At 35.2% G+C, this 21,838-nt stretch overlaps 1 protein-coding gene across 3 annotated transcripts in view; it reads right to left on the reverse strand.

Moving 5' to 3' along the window:
• Positions 1-4,961: 4,961 nt before the first annotated feature.
• LOC149837389 (ATP phosphoribosyltransferase regulatory subunit) overlaps positions 4,962-21,838 on the reverse strand; it is a 31,929-nt gene continuing 15,052 nt past the window's right edge. For 2 of the 3 annotated variants that reach the window (XM_090006008.1, XM_090006006.1), the window contains exon 4: positions 5,095-5,582. In XM_090006008.1, the coding sequence (XP_089862134.1) occupies positions 5,424-5,582 (159 nt within the window). In that variant the 3' untranslated portion in view covers positions 5,095-5,423. Of the gene's footprint in view, positions 5,583-21,838 lie in introns of all 3 variants that reach the window. The other variant, XR_016431904.1, reaches the window with a different exon arrangement.

A 21,838-nucleotide genomic window follows, 5' to 3' on the forward strand; every position in this document is an offset into this window, starting at 1 on the left:
GTGGATTTTATGTTATGAATTTTGTTTCACAAGAAAAGTATAAATCTACCTACCTTTTGTAAAAAAAATTGCTTCTACGCAAGCTGGTGGGTCTTTTAACATAATTCGGTCAATCTACGCACATTACGACCTCATATACACCCTTCTTAAGCCCTTTTTAATCACGTGGAGGTCTATCTTGTTGGCCCAAGAGAGAAAATACTAAGGCTTTGGGGTGAAAAGAAGTGAAAAAGGGGAAAAAGAGAAGGAGATTTGGGAGAGAAAGAAATTCTAAAAAAAATCTCAAGGGAGCAAAATGGCAGGGGGGGGAGTGAGACCCTCCATGGTTTTATAGATTTTTAGGGGGGTAAAGTGTTGGATTCAATCCTAGCCCTTGATCCAAATCTAAGATAGTTTCTATATCTCAAGGTGAGTCTCTTTCCTTTCTTCTTCTTTTTTCTTTTTGCATATTTTTTCACATATATTAAGTTTATTATATAGCATATGATATATATATTTCATAAGCATAACATAATATAGGCATTATGTACTAAACATAAGAGGAAGGGGGTACGTCGACCCCCCCATGGGTTGGCCTCCCTTTCAAAAAATCAACTTGCTTTGCTTGGCAAGCAAGTTGATTTTTCCAGCCTTTTTTTTCTTTTCTTTTTCTTTTCTTTTTTTTTTATCTTACTTCTCCTTCTTTCCCTCATTGGTCCAACCCTTACTGGACCCTTCTAGGGTCTTCCAAAAGTGGTGCCCCTCTATGGAGCTCATTTTTAAAATTTTGGAAAGTTTCAACTTTTTCAACCCTTATTTTGTTTTTATTAATATAAACTTTAATTTAGGATGCCGCATAGGATGGGAAGGCCCACCTATGGACTCCTACCGTTGTATAAATTTTAGTTAATTTTTGAAATCCATTCCATGAAATTCAAGTTAAATTTATTTTAAATTAAATTAGAATGCTTCATAAATTAATTCAAAATTCACATAAATACCAATGCATTTAGTTTAATTAAATTCATGCCTAACTAAATTTTATTAATATATTTTCAAAGTTTTAAGCATCTAAATTATTTATTTTAATTAATTCTACTAGGGTTAAAATTCAAATTTTATCGAAATATGCCTTAAATTTATGAAAACTCTAGGCGTGTGGGGTTATATATATATATATATATATATATATATATATATATATATATATTAATTTCAACTAACCCTACAAATCCATTTTGTGCATTTCTAGTTAAAAATTTAGAATTTAAAATCTATCACATAATATAAAAATTCAAGAAAAGGTCTAAAAAAATCTCAGATATTACAATACTGAATATCAAGGTTATGGATTCCTAAGCATGCTAAACAGTTGTTCTATTCAAAACAAGATAAAACTAGCATACTTATAACATATGGAATCGCATTGCAAGATTCCTAAACTAACCAACATGTATTTTTGTTTAACTAAGGAAAAAAATTGCAAATGTTCACTTACCTGGAACTCTTAAATTCTAAATCTAAGGAATAACCTTAGTCTTCTCGCAAGTTTTGATATAAAATAGATAACAAATCTTGTATCATCATTTAAAGTCTCGTCTTTATGAAAAAATATGAAAGTATCCTTATGCTTTCATGCTAAACTCTGACTCTATTTTCTCAGAGTTTGTCATCATATCTCCTGCTAATGGATCCTACTTGAAAAGAAAAATCCCAGGATCCAAAAATCACTTGAATCTGATATCGAGCTGAAAAGTTATGCCTTATTTAATAATCGGGCATATCAAAGGCAAAATGGTTTTTTTACTCTTAGACTATCCCTGGGTTCATGTAATTTTTTCTTGATTCATTTTGTCTTTACACTACACCTTATTTGTATTTACTACAGTTCAGATTTAGTTTAACTAGATCTATTGATCGAGTATCGGTTCTAGATGCACTTTTACTCTAATGTGGATCCTTTAAGTTTTTCAACTATAAACCTAACTAGATCCTGAATCTGGTATGACCGATCTAAACCTTTTTGTGATAGATTTGGTATAAGTGTGGTGTCCACGATAGAAAGAACTTGGGTTTGAACTAAACCCAACTGAATCCAATTTGTTTTGGATCTACTCTATGCACACGAGATCTGATCTAAGTTTGGATCCAATTTGGATCTAAACCCAGATTTGACTCATATTGAAAAATTGAGGTCTTCACTGTCGCAATTTTTACCCTGCTTTATATATATATATATATATTATCTTTTTATTATATATATATATTTTTAAAACATGGCTGGCCCGTTCTACACCGAGTCAGTCTGTCAGACCAGACTCGATCTAGACTGAATTGGTCTGACCCAAAGGCTGGTCTGACTTGATCTGGACCGAGTCGGTCTGACAACAGTAGACCCAACTCGGTCTGGACTGAGTCAGTCATCCAAAAACAGACCTGACTCAGTCTGTCCAAACCGAGCTGGTCTACCAAAGAAAACAAACCTGACTCGGTCTATTAAATTTTTTTTTATTCTTGCCTGACTCGGTCTGTGTCATTTCCAGACCGAGTCGATAGGTCTGTCTACTCTGAGTAGGTCTAGGCATGCCTAGACCGAGTCAGCCTTTTGCTGCTAGCCCAGCTTGGTCTGGGCCGTACCCAGATCGAGCGGCATGGCCGACTCAGTCTGTCGTTATGTGCAGACCGATTATGCCCGACCACTTGGGGTCGAGACAAAGAGTCAGACTCTCCCTCTTCTCTGTTGTGCTACTACCTTCAGCAACCTCACGATTGTCAGCTGCTGCTGCAGAGCACCCCTCCTCTGTCTTCCACCATGTACGCGGCGACATCGTCGTCAATCTTTGATTATTGATGGTTGCCCGCCTAGCATTATTTTTTTTCCGCAATAGTAGGCCGTCAACAACCTAGTTGTTGGCAATGAGGGCAGAGGGGACCAACCCCTCTACGCCTCCCCACTGAGAGCGGCAGGCAGTATGGTTCGACCCTTGCCCCTGCCATTTTTTTTTCTATCGTCGGCAACCTGCTGGTTGTCGGTTGTAAGGACAGAGGGAACCCCCCTCTATGCTTCACCATTTAGGCGGCAAGGACAGGGTCACCTTCCTATCCCTACATTTTTGCGGTCGCCAACAACCACGCGGTTGTCAACTTCCCTTTTTTTTTAAAAAAAAATGGGGGAGTCAACGTACTTGTCCCCAACGATGGTGCTCCTCCCCGCCCTTGCTTCTTCTCTCTCTCTCTCTCTCTCTCTCTCTTCCCCTCTTTGCCAAAATCGACTGGGTGGAGAGAGGTGACCCATGGCTTTTTATAGCCATGGTTACTCCTCACCCCCCTTGCCTCTTTGAGAGGTGTTTCCCCTCTATCTCTCTCCACTTTCCATACGTGGGAGAGAAAGAGAGGGGTAACACCCTCTCCTCTATGTAACCAACCCAGGTGGGGTTGCGCCCACCTGGGCAGCGTTACAACTGTTTTCCATTTTGTTTGTTGGCAAATCTAGTGCTTATCATGACAGTAAGATTCCAAACCACCAGGGGGTGGCTGATGTCATTTGAGGGAGCTGTTCCAGCCTATTTAGAGCGGTGGATTGGCCTCTGAGCTCGGCCAACCAAGTGCAGTTTGCATTTAGTGGGCTCATTGCAGACCAATTTTGGATGGGTGATCTTGATCATCTCACGTTCAGATTTGCATCTATTGGGAATTTTGCCTTGGTTTCTTTTGCTACTTACAATCTGAATCAGATTTTTATTATAAGAGGGACTAAGAGATTGATTAATAATGTCCTTATTGAAGCCGAGTGTAGTCAATTCTTCTCAGAAATCCAAGGGGGTCAGCATATGGTGCTGATTTCGAGTTGTTCACGCTGGTTTAAAGACGTTACTGCAGTGCGTGAAAGTTCTTCAGCAGCAGATCTTTCTTCTCTCTTGTTTAAAATGTTACGCTCATGCAGTTATTTATGTTGGAACGATAAACCACTGGATTGACAACCCACTTTGGAACGCTTTATAGCGATTTTTAATTGAAATTCAGGGTAACCCGCCTGCGTCCTTCCATATAAAAAAACTAAATTCTACACTTTTTAATGCACAACTCATTTTTTAAAGGGTTAAGCCTTGTCATAGAAGCTTAACCCTCATATTAAGGCATAAGCACAGGTATGAGGCATAGGCCTCAATAAATACCAATAAGAATTAGGCCTTGAGGCAGATAAATCAATGAGGCGTAAAAAGCGTAAGCCTCTAAAGTCTCAAATATAGCCTTTAAAGACCATGCTTGTGGGTTATGAAGGGATATCATACCTTGAAGAACACATTACTATAAAATAGTAATCAAGATCATAAAAGAAAAAAATAAAGTTATGACATACTGTTGGCCATGTTCAACACTAGTTTGCCCATGCCCATGCAAGTGCCCTGGATTGTTTGACTGTTGTGTGTATCAACAGGCAATATGCAGGAGAAGAGAGATGCCGCACAGCATTAGCTTACAAATAGGTTTTTCAAGAGCTTCAAAAACCACAATGTATCAAACTTTTACAAATAGGTTTTTAAAGAGCTTCAAAAACCACAACGTATCAAAACTTTCACAATTGCGATTCTTACACACCATGGTCATTTGGGATTACGTGTCGAGACAGTTTGATCCTATGACTTCCAACTACGTAGGATACTCATGTCAAAATGATCAAACGTTATCTCTAGATAGAGTTTACATTTTCTATAGTGACTACTATAATTTCTAGTTGAAACTCATAGATGCGTGCTGTATAAACATTATCTGTTCGTTTCAGAAAAAATCGACGCAAATCTATAGTAACCTAGATACAATTCATTCAAGAAAAAAGTTTGGCACGGGTATTTAAAAAGATTGATTCGTTTTATATAGAAGCATTTAATAATTAATTAAATGCATTTACCTTCAGCATGCACAATAGTGAATAATTTATGCCTTCACAAACTCAAATGAATTTATAGTAGAAAATTTTATAGTTTTGTGATAAAAACAAGATTAGATCCCATTGGCACTCTGTTTGCGCCTATCGTAGCCAGAGGAGATCTTGGTCAGGTATTCTGCTCAGCATGTTCCTGCTGATCTGTGGAACAACATATCACAAGTACCTAATTCTTAAAAACTCTGGCTACACTTTTTATTACATATAATATAAAAGGGTATATTGAGCATTAATGCACCTGTGGTCTAACTTTCATCCTTGTTCTTCGACTTTGCTCGACCTTCAACCATGAATAGTGAATACGACATACAATGGCATGACATAATAGGAGCTGTAATTGTCTGATCAAAAATGAAATTTGATAAATCTACCATTAGCTCCTTTTCTTTTTTGCTTCTCTCTGAAGCGTAAGTGAAACCACACATGCATGTAAATACCTTTAGGCATGAGGAAACTGTTGCATATATAAAGATCATAAGGATTTGCAGTTACATGAAGCTCAAGTTGCAGGTTGTGCACCGGTCCACACACTCCCATCGTCATCCATATCAGCAAAATTACTACTCTTGTGATACACTTGCCGGTACAATACACCAGACCAAACACCTCGGATAACTAGAATACACACAAAGACTATGGTTCCAAGCGTGCAGACCACCTGAAAAGCAACAGGCAGTTATCATAAGTGATATAAACACTAGAGGGGATAGCATATTTCATCAGTGATTCAAATGAAAAAGTAGCGTACTGCTTATCTTCTCTACCAAAGCAGTAAATTGTAAAACTATATATAACCATAGTGAAACCATGATTATTTCAGTTCCAGCAACCGTTCCAGTTGATGGGATAATCTTGCAGTCAATGCAAGGTCTGAACATTTATTGAAATAAAGTTTAAAGAAAAAAAAGGGCTATAATAAGTTGGTGACAGAACATAAGATTATTCATCATCATGATTTGCAACATAATACGATTAGTTTCAATGCAAAGGTGGCAAATATATGGAATCCATAACCTCCACAGATTGCAACTTCACAGAGGTGATAACAGTCCAGATCAGTTTTGTGAACTATCCTTTATTTACAAGTAAAGATTATTACACATTGAACAATATAATCACAGGAAATATAAATTCATGTATGTACCCCAAAATCTTCTTGCGTGTAAGAAAACCACCATAGTTATGTACCTCATAAAATCATAGATCCACAATGTTACCTACTAAACAACCAATTCTTAGTTCAGAGTTTCTGATGATGTCAGTATAAACAACTGAATGTGGCACAAAAAAAACCTGCTAGTTGAACCTTAAACCTGATTTCTAAATTTATAGTAAATATTTTAGTAAACCAAGTCCCAAAATCAGTAGCCTACACTTGCCCTGATGTCTAGCATTTGCAAGCGGCAATAACACTTTGTATGCACTAAGTTCATATAACAGTGACATATCTAGCTGCACAGTGAGTACAATATCGATGGCACTGACAGGAACAGCTAACTTGTCCAGGCTGACCTAAGAAGATATTGTTCAACACTAACCACCTCAAAGGCAGTATTTTACTGTGTGTTACACACAACAGTGCATAAAAAGTGGCATCCCCTCTTGGTTACTGATACGGATCTGTTGGTGACACAATCCATATCAGCCATAGAGGGAGCCGGAGCAAGCAAAGATCCAACCCAATTCAACCTTGGGCGGACCGGAGTGTGCAGCAGAGCATGAGGCGGACCGGAGCAGCCATGGTGGACCCGGATCCAAGGAGGGGCCAGCTGGCCCATGTGGGGCCCACCAAGATGTCGACCTCCCCTTGGGAGGAGCTTAGAAGGGCATGCAAGGGGGGAGACTCCAAAGAGTCCCTTGGTTTAATGAGAGCCTCTTGGTTTTATGAAAGGCTCTTAGGATTTTAAATTCATATTTAAGTTTATAAAGTTTTTTTGTTAGTAGTGATGGCTTTAAAAGCCCCTTGAACCTATATATAGTGCTCATTTTTGTAAGCTTGATAGGAAGAAATTATATGGAATTGTCGCTCTTATTTTCAAGAAATTGCCTCCCCCGCCCCCTATTGGGACGTTTTTCTCTAACTCGATCTCTCACCTTCCCTTGGCTCCCAGGCCCCCACTCTCTTCCCTCTCTTCTACCCCCGCAAGTCCTTTCCTCTTGACTTGTTCACCCTGTCCCATGGTTATTCCAATTCGAGTAAGGTGGTCCCAACCCTTCTGAGGATTGGAACTACGTAAAGCACTAAGTAGATCCAATTCTACTTAGTAGGCGGCATCAACTCTTCAGTGGAATCAACTCAACTCTCACATCAAGGTGTTCGTGTGCTGTATCCGGATGGACCAGACCTTCCCTCAACCTTAAGACATCCAGTCCAAGTCGTGTAAGTCCCTAGACCCTAGTCCTTAAGTCCCTCTTAGCCTAAAACCTCATATAAACCCAGATCTGGAAACAACACCCTTTTGTTGTGATTTCCATAATTTACCCCAACTTAAAAATTTTGTTTCTCTCAATCCATACCTAGTTCAGACCTGCCAATTTAACTTTAAACTCCCTACATGTCCTAAACCTACCCTCCAAAACTGGATCCAAATTCTTATCCATTAAGGAGAATTAAATACAGCACCAAAATTGGTTTTACAAAAAACCCAGTCCTGAATCAGACCTGAATCCAACCCGTGCTCTACCTTAGCTGATTTTTATATCCCAAACCAGAATGACATAGCCTTTGAAATTTCACCTAGACTTTTCTTAACCTATCCCCAGCCTAACCCTATTTAATTTTTCTGAATTTTATTATGAGGGAAATAACTCACTCTCACAAGGTCTGTCAGAAACTTAACAGAATCCAGATCCAAAACAGAACCTGAACTTTGCAGAATTTTTCTCTGCAACCTGAAAGCTCCTGAACATCAAATTTTAAGCCCAGCTTCCCTGACGTGTCCTAAAACAATCTCTAATTTTTTAGCATTAATAGAATTGTATTTTAGGAGAAATGGATTTTTCTTTAGAACTTGTCAGACCCATCCGAACTTGACCTTTGACTTAACGCAAGCCTACCCTAACCTAGATAAACCCCTAAAACTGAACCTAAGCCCACTAGAACGTATCAGCTTTAGTATCAAAGCAAAACCGGTCTATCCTCATGCCTCCTAAGAAGGGCAACGGTAATCCTCCAGAGATGAACCTTGAATTCATCCAAAATATTTTCAAAAAAACACTCGCAAGAATGAATGGTTTTGAAACAAAGACAACCACTATTGAAACCAATATGCAAATAGTTAAAGAGCAGCTACAACAAATTTATGTACTCCTAGCAAATCAGTTCAAGAACCACGATGGTGGTGGCAGAACCCATGAAGAGGAGCACAATGGTCGAGAGGAGAACACGGTGCAAGGATCAATCCTTGGGCGATTCTGGGAGGAAAGACAAGGTGGTTCGCGAACCAACTATTAAGATTGTGTCTAGTATGTATATATCTATATCTATATCTATATGTATATATTAATATATATGTAAACCAAAATACTCATCAAGGGTATTTTGATCATTTTACTTTGTAATACTGGTCAGCCCATTAGGGGCTAACTATGCCTTTTATTTTTATTTTTTAATTATTTTTTTGTTGTTGTACATGATAGGGACAGCTCCAACTTGCTATTGGAACTGCTCCTAACGGTCACAAATGTGACCGTTGGGAGCCAACCCAACAGCTAGTTGGGTTGCCCCCTTCTCCCTTTCTCTTATTATAATAGGGGTTCTCCCCTTGTATCTCTTTATGCTTTTCTTAAGCATTTTGTAATACAAAAGCATTTACTTTTTAGTGCTTGTGTGAGTGATTTGCATTGGCCCATAAGTGGTTCTTTATGGGTGGGTTGGTTATGTTCTCGTAAGCCCATAAGAGGCACTCATTTGTGTTTGTTCTTATTTCATTATATGGTATCAGAGCCCTGGTGCTCTTGGGTTGTGATTCATTCAGAAAGGCTAAAAGGAGGATCGTGAGATTGGTAAAGCATCGGTTCGTAGGAAGTTCTCATCAACAAAATTCTTGCTACCTTCTATCTATCTATCTATATATATCATTATTGTAAAAATGTAGGATGAAAGAGAAGTGGTGGTCATCATCCCTGTGAAACTCAATGATACCATGTGATGTAGGCATCTACAGTAAAACATAAAATATGAAAAAAATGTTTATGAAGTTCAATTGATGGCACTGAAAGAAAGCCTAAACTTATACTCACCAAGATGAAAAATGAAAAAGTAGCGCTTCAAGGAGAAGAGATGTCTAAGGCCGTCACCGAATATGAGAAAAAATGAAAAATTGCTCATCAATAGTGTTGACATCAAAAAATGCTCTAGCTTAGCAAAACTAGTGATGCATGAAAGTATCTTAAAGATATGTATAGTCTCAAGGATATAGCTCACACATGTAATGTGCAAAATAAAGTAAAAACTATTATCCCAAGAGAGATGATCATTAGAGAATATTACAATGCCCTCTCTCTTCTTTGAGATGAATTGGCTCTTCTAGAGCCAAAGTGGCATTGCCCCTAAGATGTAGAACTCCGTGAAAAATAAAATATAACGGAGCAATTCTATCAATTTGTTAATAGCCTTAGACCCGAATTTGAAGGGACCAAATCGGCCCTTCTTCGTAGAGGAGGTGTACCTACCATAGTTGAAACACTTAAAGAATTAACTATGGAAGAAAATAGGTTAAAAAACCATCATCTTCTAAAGAGGAAAAATCCGTAATCACTATGTCAAGGCTCGAAAATCATAGAAGGCCTTATAAGCCCCCTCACTTTGAAAGAAGTAATGAGAATGAAAGAAATTCCAATGATTATGGAAGGAGCCAAAATGATAAAAGATACAATCATGAATATAAGAAGAGTGGCAAACTAATATGATATCATTGCTAAGAGTCGGATCATATAAAGCCCTTTTGTCCTAAAAAAAATAAAGAAGATCAAAAAGATGATAAGAAGGTGGCTTTGGTGGGACCATCTCTTGAAAGAAATAGTGTAGAAGCCTCCAAATGCATCAACACATTATATTTGGCATAACTTATGAAAGCACTATAACCAATGTTCAAGAATCAAGCATCTTCCCCCTCGAGGGCGGCTGTATCCACATGCATTGACCCCAGTAAGACTTCTTGACTTCTTGATTCTGGTGCTCTTTTCATATGACCCCAAATAAGTCCACACTATCTGAATGCTATACTAACCCAAATGATTCTTATGTTTCAACCAATAATGGAACTTCTTTAAAATCAAATGTTTTGGGTCTTTACAAAAGCATCAAACCTTTTTTGTACCAAATATTAGAATAGTACCAAAATTAAATTTAAACCGCTTATCCGTTTTCCAAATTGCAAATCATGGATGCAAAATCTTGTTTTCATCTGATAAATGTTTGATACAAGATCTCTAGTTCGAGAAGCCGATTAGGCGTGGTCATAGAAGAGGAGATCTCTATATTATGAACAATCTTGAATTATCAAAACATACTTTTTATAATTTTATGAAAAAAAAAGATATAAAAATTTGGCACAAGAAACTAGGACACCCTAGTGTGTCAAAATCAAGGTTGCCCGACTAGGAAGCGGGAAACGATACAGGAAGCGAAAGCGAGAAGCGATGCATTTTAAAATGTATAGGAAGCGGGAAGCAAGGAATGAAAAAAATATATAATAATTGAATGTGAATCATAATGAAACACAAATAAAAACTAAAATAAAAGTGACATTAAATTTCATGTTTTTTTAGTATAAAAAATAAATTTTTAACAAAATCTAAAATTGATGATTACCAATTTAGAGAAAGCACATGGAAGTGAGTGAGAAGAGTGAAAGAAAACACATAAAAAACATGAAAAGTTGAGTAAGAAAACATATAAGATGAATAAATGAAGTGTGAAAAGCATATGAGAAGCGTGGGGGAATCGAGGTTCTTATCAAGTTTCGGAAGTGAGGAGTATCGCGCTTCCGAAGCGAGTTTTCGGGAAGCGAGCTTCCCACCTATCTAAGAAGCTTCCGGTAACTCTGGTCAAAATTACATTTTGTTCTATTTCTCACAAATTATAAAGAAAGGGATTTTGTTTATGAAGATTGCATCCTTAGTAAAATGAAATCTTTACCTTTTGGGACTAGTCATTTTATATCAAAGAAATTATTTGAGTTGGTACATTCGTATGTATGGGAATCGGCTCCGGTTATATCCAAAGGAGGAGTATCTTATTATGTTGTTTTTGTGGATGGTTACAGTAGACACTCTTGGATATATTTTGTTAAACACAAATCCGAAGTATTTGATTGTTTCCAAAAATTTCATTGTTATACAAAGACTCAATTTAAAACCAATATTAAAAACTTTAGAACTGATTCCAAAAGAGAATTTGTATCAAAGGATTTTAAAAACTATCTTAACTTACATGGGATTATTCACCAAAAATCATGTCTTTATACTCCTCAACAAAATGGACTAGCTGAAAGGAAGCATAGACATATTGTTGAGACTACTAGAACACTTCTTATATAAAAAATGTTCCAAAAATTTTTTGGGCCGAAGTCGCTTTTACGGCGGTTTATTTGATAAATAGGATGCCATAAAAAACTATCGAAAACATTTCTCCTGATGAAAAATTATTTAAAACATCTCCCGATTACAAAAGGTTGAGTCTTTGGTTGTAAATGTTTTGTCATTACCGACAAAAATGACAAACTTTCCCCAAAAGTTATTATTTTTGTTTTTCAATGCTATGCCAGAAATAAAAAAAGGTATAGATGTTATGAAATTAAAAAGAACAAACTATATGTCTCAAGAAATGTCACTTTTCTTAAAAATGAAAATGGATTTGGCAAAAATAAAATTCAAGGGCATTGTGACTATTCATTTCTTTTTTACCTGGATAATGAAGCATGAGAGTGACAATGAAAACACTCATGACGCACATGTGAATGCGAAAGAGGGTCTTGATAATATAGACCAACGTCATAGTATGAACGTTGCAAAAAAAAATTCCTTTTCTTTTTAGGGAAAGAGAAAACTCTCGCAAGGTCTCACTTGACCTTTTGAAAAGATTTTGAAATTTTACTCTCCTTCGTTTTAGAAAATGCGGAAAAATGAGAAGACGGGGCTCGCTCATCGGTACGACGTTCAACCGTTCCTAACACATTTACCAGGGATAATTGAACCAATGATCGAATTTATGCCTTTAACTTGCTTGAATTTGCCCAAAAAATTATTCTAAGTCCTAAAATGCACATAAAACATGCTTGTGCTATGATTTTGAACTTTGAAAATATGTGTGCTTTTGGAAAGATTTCAAAAATCCAAGTGATTTTGAAATGGATTTAAAAATATCCTTTAGGAAATAATTTTGAAATTTAAGAATTGAATTTGAATTGAAAAATCAGAACCGAAATGAATTTGAGTTTGTGTTGAAAAATTGAAGTTTGAACTTGAAATTGAAGTCGAAATCGAAATTGGAGTTTGAAAATTCAATTTGATTCTGAAATGGAATTTGAAATTGAATTTGAATTTTGAAATGGAAATCAGAGTTTGAAATTGCAAAATGAAATTGAAAGTTGAAAATGAATTCAAGGGTCAAAATTAAATTTCAAAATTTGAAATCTGAATTGATTGAAATTGGAAATCGAAATTGGAATTGACTTTTGAAATCAAAATTGAACTTAAAAATCGAATTTGGAATTTGGAATTTGGAATTTTAAAATTGAAAGTCAGAATTAAAATTAGAATTAAAATTGGAAATTGAAATTGAACTTTGAATTTAAAAATTTAAAGTTGAAGAATTGAATTTTGGAATTGAAAATGTCATTTGAATTTGAAAACTAAGAAAAATCGAAATTGAAATTTGGAAATGAAATTGGAATTTAGAATTAGGAATTCAAATGAAATTCGAAATTTAATTTGGAATTAAAATTGAGAATTGAAATGAAATTCAAAATTAAGAATTGGAATTTAGAAAATGAAAAATTTTAAATTGATATTTGAATTTGAAATAAAATTCAAAATTGAAATTTGAAAATTGAAATTCGAAAATGGAAAATTAAAATTGAAATAAAAATTAAAATTTGGAATTTGAATAGGAAATTGAAATTAATATTTGAAATTTGAGATATAATTTAAAAAGTTTAGAATTGTTTTGAAAAGTAACTTGGAAAATATTTGAAAAATACTTGGAATTTGAAAGTGATTTCGAAAATATCTTGAATTAACAAATAATTTTGAATTTCAAAAATGAAATTGGAAAATAACTTTGAATTTGAGAATCAAAAACCGAAAATGACTTTGAATTTTGAAATGAAAGTTGTTTTTTAAAATCATTTCGGAAATCACTTGAGCATTTGAAAATAACTTGAATAAAAAACGATGCAATTCTATCTTAAATGATGAATATGCTATTTTTTTTTAAAAAGTTATTTGAATTTTAAGGAAAATTTTATACTTTATAGAATTAAAACAAGATTAATTTCCATATATTCATTACTAGGGCCACAAATATACTTTACATTAATCTTTATTTAAAATTCTAATAAAGAAAAGAATTTTTGTGCCTTTATAGAATTAAAAAAAAAAAAAATTAATATATTCATGACTAGGGCCACAAATATATTTTGAATTAATCTTTATTTTAATTCAAATAAAGGAAGAAAAGAGAATTAATTTTGAAAGAAATGATAATTTTCAAAAATGACCTAAAAGTATAGGTCAAATTTTTATTTAATAAACAATAATAACTCTAAGTATTATTCGTATTCCAACTAGGGTCGTAAATACGAACTTTACTTAGTTTTATTTATTCTTTGTTAAATGGTGCACGTGTCATTCGTGTTTCCATAGTGTATTTAAGAAAAAACGAAAAAATGCAACAAGTTAAAATGAAATTAAAATTTAAACTAATATGCGCATTCATTCTAAACTAAGCATAAAATAAAAATTTTATTAATGGAATTATTACAACCTTTGAATTTATTGCAATAATTGAAAAAAAAATCCTACAAAATGAGCTAACATGTTAGAAATGTAGGCATTTATGGATTTTCTTCAATTATTGAAAAATTGAAGAAAATCCAAAGTTAGCCTTTTATGCCCCAAAAAAATAAGGAAAAATCAAAATAAAATGCAAATGATGCATGGCCTTTGCAAAAGCATTTTCAAAATATGTTTTTGGAGCTTTAGATTTTCAAAATTGGGGTCTTAAACATGCAAATTCATTTTAAAACTTGAAGTGAAAATGAATTTATCTTTGAAATTAAGGTTTTAATGAAAATAGATTGAAAATGATTGAAAATAAAAAACAAATAAACTCCAAAATTGGTTTAAAATGAAGTTAAGGCATTCTAAGTTGATAAAAGATATTTTCAATTCATGAAATACACGAATTGTATTTGAAAATTGAATTTAAAATTGTTAAAATGCTTAATTTAACTTCATTTTAACAAAATAATGTCTTTTATAAAATTGATTTTGAAAAATGCAATGGATGAAGGGTCAAATGACCAGAGAAATTTTAAAAAATTTATATGGATAAACTAAACTTGAAATGGAAGAAAACCCCTTTTACATATTTAGAAAATGAATTTTCATTAGAGAAGACACATCTAAACAAGTTGAGATAAAGTTTAAGAAATGTTTAATAAGGCAAAATGACAGGGTTCCGATTTTTTATCAGAATTAGATATGAAAACTTCATAGAAATTGCTGAAAATTTACAAAGATAAACTAGACATTGTAAGAAGAAATTTTCAATTTACATATCTGAAAAATGATCTGCCATTGGGGAGATTCAATCTAAACGATTCGGGTCAAAACCTGTGAAAGAAAATCGATAGGGTTCTGGTTTTTTATCTGAATGACAGATGAAAAGTTGATGAAAGTTTATAAAAGTTGGCATGCATAAACTAGACATTCTAAGGAAGAAACTCATTTTTACATATTTGAAAAATAATCTTCCATTAGGGAGATATGATTGCAACAAGTTAGTTTTGGGTCTAAACAACGCCTGAGATTGCAAACAGACAGGGTCTCGACTTCAAATGCAAAAGAAATAGAAATACTTCATAGAAATAGATGAAAATTTACAGAGATGAAATAGACATTCAGATAAAGAAAAACCCTTTTACAGATCAAAAAAATGATCTCCCATTAGGGAGATATGACTCTGACAAAATGGGCTCAAAATTGAACCACAAAATTAACACATTATAACAGAGTTGCAGTTTTTAACCAAAATCGGGCATGAAAACACCATAGAAATTGATGAAAATTGGCATGAAGAAACTAGATTCAATGTTGTAAACATCCCTTTTTACAGATTTGAAAGATCATCTCTGGTTAGGGAGAAATCACTCCAACAAGTTGATCCAATTTCAGAGAAAATCCAGACGACCCAGAATGACAGGTCCCGAATACCGATTTTTTGAGGGATCAAACCAACTCAGAATGATCTTATTTTTTTTGGAGATCTCAAAAACACATGCATGAGATGCAGTAAAAAAATCAAATCAAAATGATATCTAAATACATATGAATTGATGATGTTAAAATCAGATTAGAATTGAAAATATCATCTAAACATGATTGAGTAGAGTAGCATCTCGTTAATGAATCGATCCAAAGATCAAACATGAGATCTATCATTTCAAATAATGGAAGATGTTGAAAATGATGCAAAAATAAAATTAAAACATCTAAAAATCAAATTGAAAGCATTGGGGCATACATTAAAATTGATTTAGCGAATTGAATATGAGATTTGATCTATTGAAGATCAAATCTCAATTCTAAATGGCTAGAATGAAAATACACAAAGTAAATATCAAATTAAATGAATCAAAAGCATAAAATGGAAATTAACATGGAACTAAGATGGATTTATATTGCTATCTTTTGAAATTAGCAAGAGATTAAAAAAATATCTAATTTACAAAAATCAAAAATTGTAAAAGAAAAAGAAAGAGAAAAAAAATCAAAAGAGGGAAGGAGGAGGCCTACCGTGGGCTAAAGAGGGCTTGAATCTTGCCTAAAAATGGCATCAACTTCAAGATGGAAGGAAGGAGAGAGAGAAGAAAAGAAGAGAAAGAGAGAATTCTTTGATTCTCTCAATTTCTCAAATTTTCCACTTATGAAAAGAGAGACCCTAAGGGGTCTATTTATAGCTTGAAATGGGAGCATTTTGGGCATCAAATTTTAAGATATTTTCTCAAAGTTGGTGCCAACCCCACGTGGGTATTTTCTCTTTTTGCAAATGGGCAAAGAAGGCAATTTGTTAAAAATGCACATGTGGCACCCCTTTTGCAAGTGGGTGCCCATGTGGGTCTTTTTGAAAATTCTCAAATGGGTAAAAGGGGTAGTTTGGCAAAATTTTGACACATGGCATCACCTTGCAAGTGATGCCCACGTGTGTTTTTAAAAGTAAAAGGATGTTTTAAAAGTAGAGTTAAAAATGAATTTGGTTTGTTTTTTAAAATGCCAAGTGGCGCGCCCCTTCTTTGAAAATATATTTTTGTTTTTTTTTTTAAATTAAGATGAAAAGTGAAATAAAATATGAGAAATAAAAAAGAGAATTTGGGAATAATTGGATTTAAGAATCCAATTTTGATTTCCGAAAATCCAAATTGGGTTAAAACCGGATCCAGATTGAATTTTTAAAATTTTTGCAAAATTATTGAATTTGGGTTTGAAATTCAAAGATTATTTTGAAATAGGGATAAAAATTGGATTTTGATTTTGAATTTAAAATCCCCGAATTGATTTTGAATAAAAATTGGATTTTGAATTTGAGATCCCCAAATTGATTTTGAATAAAAATTGGATTTTGAAACTGGATCTAGATCCATTTGATATTTTGAAATCCAAATTGAATTATGAACTAGATCCGGGGTATTTTTCAAAGGATTTTTGCAAAATGATAGATTTGAATTTGAAATTTCAAGAATTGATTTTGAAATTTCAAGAATTGATTTTGAAATTAGGATAAAAATTAAATTTTTGAAAAGGATCTGGATCCGAGGTTTTGAAAAAGATTGGATCTGGATCTCATTTTAAAAAAATTTGGTTTGAAATGGGAATCAAACCCTGAATATGGATTTCTGAAGAATTTGAAAATGAAAAAACCCCAAATTCATAATGAAAATTGGGATTTTGGATTTGGATCTTAGATCCAACTTAGAGAATGAAATTGGATCTTGGATCTGAATTAGAATCCAAGAAGTGAAACTGAATCTCAAATGTTAGCTTAATTTGAGTTCAGAAATTGATTCAATTAACCTTTTGAACGGATCAGGTGGATCCAAACTGAAATGGATCCGAAATGGTTAAATTGGATCCTGGATATTTGATGGGATATTCTGGGTTAAATGAATAAATTGGAGTCTGAATATCGATTATAGAATGAATCAGATGAAAAAATCCAGGTCCGAGATGAAAATCGAACACCAAATCCAGCATTGGATCCACTATCTAAATTGAGATGGATTGGATCTCGGATATTGATAAAATATCTTATGAAAGAATTGATCCGAGTCCGAATTTGGGACTTGTCCCAGTTCAAAATTTGCTAGAAACGATGTTTTGAAAAAATTTGTATTTTTTTGGTTTTCGCCCTGCAGAGGCAGAAACACAGTACTATACTGGTTTAAACTAATTTGAACTGGATTGGGTTCGAACCAGAGTTACCGGAAGTGCCTAGCTAAAAGGGGAAGCGCGCTTCCCCGAAGCGCGCTTCGGAAGCGCGAAACGTCGCGCTTCCGAAGCGTGGGGGGAAGCGTCCCCCTTTTTTGGGAAGCGCGCTTCCCTTTAATGGGGGACGCGTTTCCCTTTAATGGGGGACGCGCTTCCCTTTAATGGGAAGCGCGCTTCCCCCACGCTTCCCCAACGCTTCCCCCACGCTTCCCCCTCGCTTCCCCCACGCTTCCCCCACGCTTCCCCCTCGCTTCCCCTGTTTTTTCAAATTTTTTGTATTTTTTATTTTTTATTTTTATTTTTTTCGCTTCCCCCTCGCTTCCGAGACGCTTCCTGGGTCGCTTCCGAGACGCTTCCTAGGTCGCTTCCGAGACGCTTCCCGAATCGCTCCTAAGTGGTCCCACGCTTCCCCGCTTCCTAAAATTTTGAAAGTGCCTCGCTTCCCGCTCCCGCTTCCCGTATCGCTTCCCGCTCCCGCTTCCTCAACTGGCAACCATGGTTCGAACGAACTGAATCCAAAGCCAGTTATACTCATATGAACTAAATTCGAAATTAGAATACTAGCTCAACCAGCTGGGGTTAGCTCAATCTGGACTCAATTTGAGCTCGAATAAGCTAAAATGAGTTAAAACGTTGGTCCAAGCATGTAAAAAGTGATTTTGAACTGGATCATTCAAACTCTTGATGCACTCATGTTAGACCAAAGTTACCGAAACCGCCTCTGCTATAGGGGAAGCACGCTTTCCCGATATGCGCTTCGGAAGCGCGAAACACGGTGCTTTCGAAACGCATGGGGAAGCGTATTTTAAATTTAGGAAGCGTGTCCCCCTTTAAAGGGGTACGCATCCCCCCTTTAATAGGGGACGCGTACCCCTTTAAAGGGAAACGCGTCCCCTATTAAAGGGGGACGTGTACCCCTTTAAAGGGGGACGCTTAAAAGAAAGACGAGTTTGCCCTTTAAAAAAAAATTTAAACTCGTGAAAACAAAAAACTTAAGGAAAAATTTTATTAATAAGGGGGTAAAATGGACATTGTACAAAACCCATGAAAACCTAAAAGGGGGCTTAGGGTTTTATTTTTCGCATCTGACTCCTCTCTCTCTCTCTCTCTCTCTCTCTCTCTCTCTCTCTCTCTCTCTCTCTCTCGAGTTTTCGGCCACCCATTTTTGGTGATGAAAGAAATTTTGGCGACCTCGTCGCGATGAATCTGTTCAGGTACGCTCTCCTCTCACTCTCTCTATCTCGATTCTCTCCATTTCTCTCACGCTCTCGCGCACGACTGCAACACAAGCCAAGCATGGCGAGTCGGGGACTCTCTGGGGTGAGAAAGTAAGCCCTCAGAATTTTTTTGCTTTTGTTTTTTTTTAAGGCACTTTCATGTACTTTTGTTGCACAAACAACTGATGTTATATATTCCTGGAAGATACGCATCACTTGGCCCCTTTATGTTGTTCCCAAAGTGCAATGATTTTTTTCTCAAAATTTCAGACATCTTCTATCCTTCTCAAGATCCATTGTTTATATTCCTGCACACCCACGATCTTTTAGACAACCTGAAAAGTGAAAAGCTAAAACACTAGTGCATGTCACCCACGATCTTTTAGACAACTTGTTTAATCTAATTTTAATCACAAAAGAGACAACCCGCTTCATAGGAGGTTCTCATTTTGTCAGAGGAGCGAAGTCAGAGACAAACCTACATTAGGACGGGGGGTCCTGCCCCCCTTAAAACTTATATTAGAGCCTTTATTTGGCTGCTTTCAACATAGGTAAAAAAAAAAATTCTGCGCCCACCCAAAAAAAAATTCCTCCCCCTTAAGAAAAAAAAAATTGGTTTATGTTTGGCCCCCAATAAAAGTTTTTGGGTTCATCCCTGAGCGAAGTTCTAGTTTTTTGTTTTTTTCTTAAGGCAAGCTGGGAGAACCCTACCAATTATACAATTATACCATTGGGTTTTGAACATGCAATGTCCCAACACAAGGTGACATGCACTAGCTGCTGCTACTACCAGACAAGCGGAACCCCCATTGGTAGCAAAGTTCCACTTTCTGCACACTGTTCTCTGAAGTCCAGTACGACACTTGCTAATATATTTCATACTTCTTAGCTCTTAATATGCCGAAAGGCTATTAATAGCCCAATTTAATCATAAAAGATAATTTACTTAGGAAGAAGGTTGCAGAAATAAAAGCAACATGATTCAAGGAAACAAAAAACATTACAAAACGAGAGCATATCAGATGCTCTGCCAAATCACCACGGGAAAATGCTCTAACATCCCCACCATCAACCATCCATTCTGGATATCAATGGCCCCCAACATGGTTGCCAATGATGACATTATCAATACACGGTCAGATGTTAGAATATATATATATATATATATATATATATATATATATATATATAAAAGAGTGGTTGAACACTTAATGTTCGGGTTCAACTTGTTTAGCTGAATGAACTGCTCATGGCTTGACTTGCCAGCTATACAAACCGCTCATGAATGAGTTCATGGCAAACCGGCCGGGGATTTCTCATTTTCTATGTTGCAGAGATCACAAGATTTACAACAATCACAACATCAAATAAGAAATCATTTGATTCTTTCATTGAAAAAGGTACGCTTTTTAATCAAATTTATTTATTTTCTTAATGCATTATTTAGTGCTTGCATGCATTTGTTAAATGCTTGCAACAAGAATGTGAATTATGATTTCTCTTGATGTATTATTTTTTAAATGTTTGATAGTTGCAATATCATGCATTTGTTAGATAATTGCAACTTATATTATTTATTGTTTTAGATACATGTTTTATTTTGTCAATAATGACATAAATCTTATTTTTTGATAAAATAAAAATATATAATTATATTTTCGCTTTCCTTTCGATTCTTATTCGCTTTCCTTTCGCTTCTCACTCGAATCCTATGTCGCTTCCTTCTTCGCTTCCGGTTCGCTTCCGAGATGCTTCCTAGGTCTCTTCAGAGACACTTCCTGGTTCGCTCCTAAGTCGTCCCACGCTTCCCGCTTCGTAAAATTTTAGAAGTGCCTCGCTTCCCGCTTCTGCTTCTTCGACTGTCAACTATGTTAGACTCCTGGGGATAGGATCTACCAGATTTGGCTGACTCAAGGACAGTCTGGCTAAAATTTGAGCTAAAATGAGCTCATTTCGCCTGAGATGAGCTAAATTTAGCCAGAATGGGCTGACACTGCTCATCGTGAGCTCAGGGAAGCTAAAAATGACTGACATTCTAACTCTTCGGAACTTAGCATGAGCTTGGTTAAGTCTGACAGACGAAGGGCTAAGGGTGACTTAGGGATAAAATTATAATTTTATTGATAAAATGGGATAAACTGACCTCTAAACTGGGGTAAACCTAGAGGTGAGACTCGACACTGCCCTGCAGGGGATTGGCATCTGTGAAATGAAGATGTCGAGAATGGTTTTGAAAATTTTGGGGTGTTTACACATAGTAAAATTGAAATCTATACTCGATGTACTGAAGACCATCCTCCATGTGCTTTAGAAAAATACTCTCAAAATCAATATATAGATTTTTCTAGTGTTAAAGATTTATGATAATTTCAAAGACTCCTACTAGATTTGTATTATATGATTCTTTTGAACCCAAATATAGAACATGTCTAATGGTTATATACTCATATATAGAACCATCGTCTTACCATGATGCTAAAAATCATCAAGAAAGCATTAGGGCAATGAAAGATGAATTTAAAGCTTTAAAAAAGGCAAAAACTTGAGAAATTCAAATATTACCTAAAAAAAACTATAGGACGTAGATGGGTCCATAGGATTAAAACTAAAAGTAATAGGATATTAGAAAGAGATAAAGCCAAACTAGTCGCCAAATGATATAATTAAGAATATGAAATAGACTATGATGAGACATTTGCTTCAGTTGCTCGAACGACTATTGTTAGAACTCTTATTTTCATAACAGCAATTAAAAAACAGTCAATTTTTCAAATAGATGTAAAAATATCTTTTTTAATGGTAATCTCAATGAGAAAATTTACATGAATTTCCCACCAAAATTAAGTTTAGCACATGGAAAAAAAATTGGTTAGAAAAAGCATTGTATGACGTAAAACAAGCTCAGAAGGCTTGGTATGATCGATTCAGTAGTGTGATGACACAACTTGGTTTTAAATCTTTTTATACCGACACTGCACTGTTTGTT

The sequence above is a fragment of the Nuphar pumila genome, chromosome 5, assembly GCF_984573655.1.
Source record: "Nuphar pumila chromosome 5, dmNupPumi1.hap1.1, whole genome shotgun sequence".
NCBI lineage: Eukaryota > Viridiplantae > Streptophyta > Magnoliopsida > Nymphaeales > Nymphaeaceae > Nuphar > Nuphar pumila.